General features: G+C 46.5%; 1 protein-coding gene across 10 annotated transcripts in view; it reads right to left on the bottom strand.

Annotated features, from left to right (window-relative positions):
- ERI3 (ERI1 exoribonuclease family member 3) overlaps window positions 1–4,726 on the bottom strand; it is a 130,925-nt gene extending 126,199 nt beyond the window's left edge. For 5 of the 10 annotated variants that reach the window (XM_059921146.1, XM_059921097.1, XM_059921106.1 and 2 more), the window contains exons 1-2: window positions 4,334–4,561; window positions 1,830–1,905 (exon numbers count right to left, since the gene is read on the bottom strand). In XM_059921146.1, coding sequence (XP_059777129.1) covers window positions 1,830–1,905; window positions 4,334–4,468 — 211 coding nt within the window. In that variant the 5' untranslated portion in view covers window positions 4,469–4,561. Of the gene's footprint in view, window positions 1–1,829; window positions 1,906–4,333; window positions 4,676–4,701 lie in introns of those variants that run through there. The other 5 variants (XM_059921135.1, XM_059921125.1, XM_059921164.1 and 2 more) reach the window with 4 other exon arrangements.
- Between the last annotated feature and the right edge of the window lie 1,274 nt (window positions 4,727–6,000).

Genomic DNA, 6,000 nt, shown 5'->3' on the forward strand with positions numbered 1-6,000 from the left:
ACCTGACACATACCATCATACTCAACTAGGAGACACTCTCAAAACCAGAATAAGATCATCAGTTTCTTAGAAGCAAGCAAAGAAGAAGACTAAGTAGGACATACAGAGAATGAGGCAATTCCCTGGGAAGCTTAGGAAAATGGGTCCCCCTCCGTGTGTACAGTTCAAGAAATTCAAAGCAACTAACATTAAGCTATGAGACCAAAGACCAAAATCTCTCCCCAGCTACATTTATTCACTACTACTTTCAATAGAAAAGAGTTCCCTCAAACTTCTCATTCACTCCACACCAACTTGTCCTTCCCACATCTTTTCTAGTCTGTGAAATAGGAGCTGGTATCACCAACAATTTCTCTGGTAGACATCCTTTAAGCTCAAGTAGATGGCCAGGAAATTAGCAAAGAGAACCAGTATACACAAAGATGCAAAGATTCAGGTATACTCAATTTTTAATTGTCAAAACACTGCCTCAAAGGTGAAAATGTTACCCATGTAACTGCCACAGCCTCCTTACTGGTCTCTCTGTCTCAGGTACTATCCCCTTCAATCCATTCTTAACACTGAACATTGAAATTAAAGCAAACTTTCTAAAACACAAATCTAGTATCAGTCCACTTCTTAAAACCTTTCAATGGCTTCTCACGGCTTTTATGATGGTCTGATCCAGTGGTTGGTCCACAGGCCAAATCCAGCTGCCACCTGTTTTTATAAAGTTTACTGGAACACAGCCATGCTCACTCATTCTCCTACTATGGCTGCTTTCATGCTATAGCAGCAGAGTAAACAGTTGTGACACAAACCCATAAAGACTAAATATTTACTATCTGGTCCTTTACAGTAAAAGTTTGCTGACCTAGTCTAACCTTTTTTTCTACCCACCATTTAATCCTAAGAGTTTATAAGGCCCTGGCTTCTGCTTCCCTTTCCTCCTTAATTTCTCAGTGTATTCTCCTGTCTCCTGCCCACTGAGTACTTTATGTTTCAATCACACTGAACTTCAGTTTCTCAAACTCAACAAAGCTCTGACCTTCACACTTGGTTCTTCACATCTTCATCTAATTCTAGCTGAGTAGTTTACTTCCTCTGAAAAGCCTTCCCTGAACCCACCAGTCTGGGCTGGAGATCCTTCTAAGTACTCTCAAGCACATATACTTACCTCGTTACAGCACTCTCAGAGGTCTTGTGACTGCTTCAATACTATCTGTCTCGCCCATGAACTTGTAAGCTCTTTGGTGTCAGGGATAGCAGCTGTCTTGCTCACCACCACAATCCCACCACCAAGCAAAATGCCTGGACCTCAGTTATTCAACAAACAGCATCTGACATCCTGGATATCAATCGTCAGAGTCTACCTTTTTAGCCAGCCCCGATCCTCGTAAAACGGAGACAGACTGGGATTAACCATCCACCCAAAGGTGACCCACAACCCAAATTTGATAAATGTATGTGACCAAGATCCCAAAGGCCTTGGTCAAATGCATTTATCAGAAGCCAAATAAATGTGATCCTTCCTATTGTCTTAAGATGTGTATTTCTCAGGATAAAGGATTATTCCGGCTCTATTCAACCTTCCTGAACTTCAAGTAGGTGCTCATGTAATGCCCACTGAGAAATCATGGCAGAACTTGAAAGTATGGATATCCCACCTTCAACTCTCACCACTTTATAGACTTCGGGTAAGTTTCAGTAGTCTTTTAGCATATGGTATCTTGTCAGAAAAAGCTACAGAAAAGTACAGTCTGCACCAGTCCCCACTCCCCACCCTCCAAGCCCAAATACTCATAAGGAAGAAGTCAAGCCAAACCTTGACCATGCAACAGGATTCTCACCTCTCCTTACTTCGAAGATGCCAAGACTGGCCGCTGGGGATGCTGAAGGTTCTGTGAGAGCTGGAAAGCCCCAATGCTGTGGATAAATACAGATCTCTGCAACAAGTCTATTTCAATACTGTCTGAAACAACTTAAAGATCACACTATACTTCAAACTCCTAAACTCAAACTACTTTGGGATAACAGTTATCTATGTGGAAGCACAGTGCCAGTACAGAGCTTTCAGAAGCTACTAGTACTACAGTTGACCTTTGAACAACACAGGTTTGAACTGCGCAGGTCCACTTCTTATGTGCAGATGTTTCTCAATAAATATATTGGGAGATTTTTTTGGAGATTTGTGACAATTTGAAAAAACCTGCAGATAAACCACATAGCCTAGAAATACCAAAAAAAATTAAGAAAAAGTTAGGATGTCATGAATGCATTAAATATAAGTAGATATACACATAACATACAAAATATGTGTTAATCAACTGCTTATGTTATCAGTAAGGCTTCTGGTCAACGCTATTAGTAGTTAAGTTTTTGGGGAGTCAAAAGTTATAAGCAGATTTTCAACTGTGTGGGGAGTCGGTTACCCTAACCTCTGCGTTTTTCAATGGTCAACAATATATACTTTTGCAATGATGAATTTCATCTTCTCTAGTGGCATACTTTTCTTCCTAAGGAGGTTTATCTCCTAGAAATACTAAACATTTACAATATCTGAGCTTGGACTGAGAGAGATGGCCATGAAGTCGTGGCTCTCTGGATAATCCCGAATCCTAGTCTAGCCAAGGAGGGGACACTAGTAAAGGCTGACAATATTCAAAACTCAGGAACTGAAGCAGGGATTGGGGGAAACACTGGTTGCCACAAAGCCACAGGCCATACTGCAAATGACCACACAGACCAGGAAACACTTGCAGGATATATCCAGGTCTGCCTCAAGTTCTAAAAAAGTCAAGGTAATCAAACCCCAAATCAAATCATCAATGGACACCTATCATATTTATCACTTAATTCAGATTTTCCATACTCCGGTTTCTCTTCAGATAACTTAAATCTTGCACCTTTTACTCATCAGATCTTCCAAAGGATTAGAAGTTGCAGAGGTGCCCTTCTAAGCTAGCAACGCCCTTGCACAAAGAAACACCTAGGTTTGGAACCAATCTATTCCTGTCTACCACTCTACACATTTAACACTTTATTCTACTCAGATCCCCTGGGAAAATGCCACTCACCAACCTACCCCACCACAAAGAAAACACTTTTCAAAATGAAAGGGAATAAAAGCACTTTTATTTGGAAATTTCAAGTTGCAAGGAGAGCTCTCAGCCAAGCTTTGTGACCTAGCTAGCCGATTATTTACAGGATCTTTGGGCAGGAATTGTTAATGAGCTTTTAATTTGGAGTGCTTAAGTTGCCAAAGTGCTCTGAGCTCCAGTGAAGCACCACAGAATCCATAAAGGAAACCTTATCAATCACTTCCCGGCAGCTACTTCCCCCAACCCCCCTCCACGAAAGGCAGCCAAGTGGGTTTCTAACCAAGATCACAGACACACACATTAGTGGAGTCACACTCCAAGTCCCTGTTTATAAATTGGCTTTCAAATGCTAGGGGATTCAGGTATAATATACTTAAGCTCCAGGCATGAACCCACCAAAACAAGGCATGCTGTGTATGATAAAGTCAGAATAAAGCAGAATTTGATGAAGCCAATTTCTGATAGAAACTCTACAATCAAAAATCATTCAGCCAATCACAACCTACTATCGTTCAAATAGTGTACGGTCTTTAGCCAATGGGATTCCTGGTTTTTTGCCCTTCGCCTGGGAGACTGATAAAATGTCTGACAAGAACTAACACCAGAGAAGTGGCCAGAGACCTAGGGCAGAGGGAATGATGGGTACTATCAGTTTGCAAAATCCAGCCCTAAGGACAGAATCCAAACACCCAATGAGAAGCCACGTTCAGCATCTTCCAAGTCAACAAGGAGCAGTTATATTTTGCAAGAACTCGCAATCAAGCCCCAATCCAAGTTCATGCCTTTTTGTTTTAAGAAAACACCTGTTGCTGGAGCATTTGCAGGAAAAGCAAACAGAAAGCTAGCCAAGTTAGGCCCCTTATTCAATCCTTCCACCGTAACTACGACCACCGCTACAGATTTACAAAAAGAAGTAAACTGCTAAGCTTGTGTGTCTGTGTGTGTGTTGGGGAGCGGGTAAAGGGAATGTTCTCTCTACCATCTCCTTGCTAGTTTTCAATCCTCTTTGGTCAAAGCTCTCTTCCTCCTCCTAAGTAATCCCAGGTAGGAAGTCAGCATGCTTAATCACCTCACCCAGCCTGTCTTTCAAAGCCCTGCCCCTCTCCCTCTCCGCCAAAACGTTTCTCAGTAGACCATGCATCCAGGGTGAGCACATGGGCCAGCACCCCAGGCTGCACAAACTGCGCGCCGCGACCCTCACCCCGCATGCATTACCAGGGCCCAATATGGGGGGGCCTCGCCGCATCACCCACCCCGGGGTGTTGCCCCCAACTCGGGCCCATCCAAGTCCAGGGGATTGTAAGGGGAGGAGCAGGGGGCCAGGAGACCAGCCCTCCTTCCCAGGGCCGCCCCCGCCCCCCGTCAGCAGCGGGAGAGGCTGTCGCCATGGCAACGCCCCCTCCTCGGGGCCAGCGCGGCAGGCTCCCTCCAGGTGCAGGCCCCGACTTCTCCCTCGGCCTGAGCAGGCGCTCAGGGCAGTTTACGGCGGCGGGCGCGGCCCGCGCCGACTGCGGCGCCGGCCAGGCAGAGGCAGGGCCAGCTCCGCCCGCTCCCCACCGCCCGTTCCCGGCCGCCTCAACAGCGGCAGCCAGCACCACGAGTCCACAACACACCGACTCACCTCCGCGCACTCTGACCCCGGCCGACGCGGCGGACGGGCGGGCGCGACGGCCAACCGCTGAGCCCGCCGCCGGCTCCTCCGACCAATGGGCTGCACGGGGGCGGGGCTTCTTCTCCCCAAAGGCTCGCTCTCCCGCCGACATGCGCGCGAAGGTGCGCCAAGATGGTGACTCCCCACCGCAGGCCTTATGGGACTTGTAGTGTCGAGGTTGCACGTATTTAGAAGAAAGTGAAGGGGGGCCTCACTTCTGAGCTGTGAAAGAAATTTTTTACAAAAGGAAACTTTCTAAGGCCTAGAGAAACCCAGGTCCCCCACTTCCGTTTTCCCACCTTCCAATATACTCATGAGGTGAGTATAGGCTCATAAGGTGACATGTGGTATTTAGATGTCACCTTCTCATGATTAGTTCATTCAGCAAGCCATGACTATCATTTACTCTCTGAGGTCGGCCTGGGGGAAGACCTGAGAGGAGGGGGATTTTAGGCGAAGAAAAAAATGCTTAGATTTCTGAAGGGCCTTCCCAAGGAAGAGGGAACTAAGTTGTTAAGATCAGCTCCACAGGGAACTTCAGAGTTAAAAAGGATTCTGGCCTCAGCTGTGGGGAGTTTCAGTAGTCAGTCTCTTCAGTCAACTGGAGAGAACTCTGGCCAAAGCCAGAGATGTATTTCTTCATCTTGGTTGTGCCTCTCTGGGAAGTCATGGGTACTAGGTTCTGAGCTGGGAAACCCCAGCCTTGTCCAAGCCAGTGATGGTTTTGACAGCCTCCCAGTCAGCCAGGAACCATCTTCTGTGCCCAGCTTAGGTCACCAAGCCCTCTGTCTGACATCTACATATTTTCACTTAAGAAAATGACGTCAGGGCTTCCCTGGTGGCACAGTGGTTGAGAATCTGCCTGCCAATGTAGGGGACACGGGTTCGAGCCCTGGTCTGGGAAGATCCCACATGCCGCAGAGCAACTAGGCTCGTGAGCCACAATTACTGAGCCTGCGTGTCTGGAGCCTGTGCTCCGAAACAAGAGAGGCCGCGACAGTGAGAGGCCTGCGCACCGCGATGAAGAGTGGCCCCCACTTGCTGCAATTAGAGAAAGCCCTCGCACAGAAACGAACACCCAACACAGCCATAAATAAATAAATAAATAAAACCAAAAGCCAACTAATTATTGCCAAAAAAAAAAAAAAGAAAGAAAAAAAGAAAATGACGTCAGTTCTGGGCCCTACCACCTCCGTGAGCTCTGACCTTAACATAATGAATGGTTCCCACCTGAGCTGGGAAAGCCTGGTAATCCCCCTTTTAAGGAAT

This window comes from Balaenoptera ricei, chromosome 1, assembly GCF_028023285.1.
Source record: "Balaenoptera ricei isolate mBalRic1 chromosome 1, mBalRic1.hap2, whole genome shotgun sequence".
NCBI classification, from domain to species: Eukaryota; Metazoa; Chordata; class Mammalia; order Artiodactyla; family Balaenopteridae; genus Balaenoptera; species Balaenoptera ricei.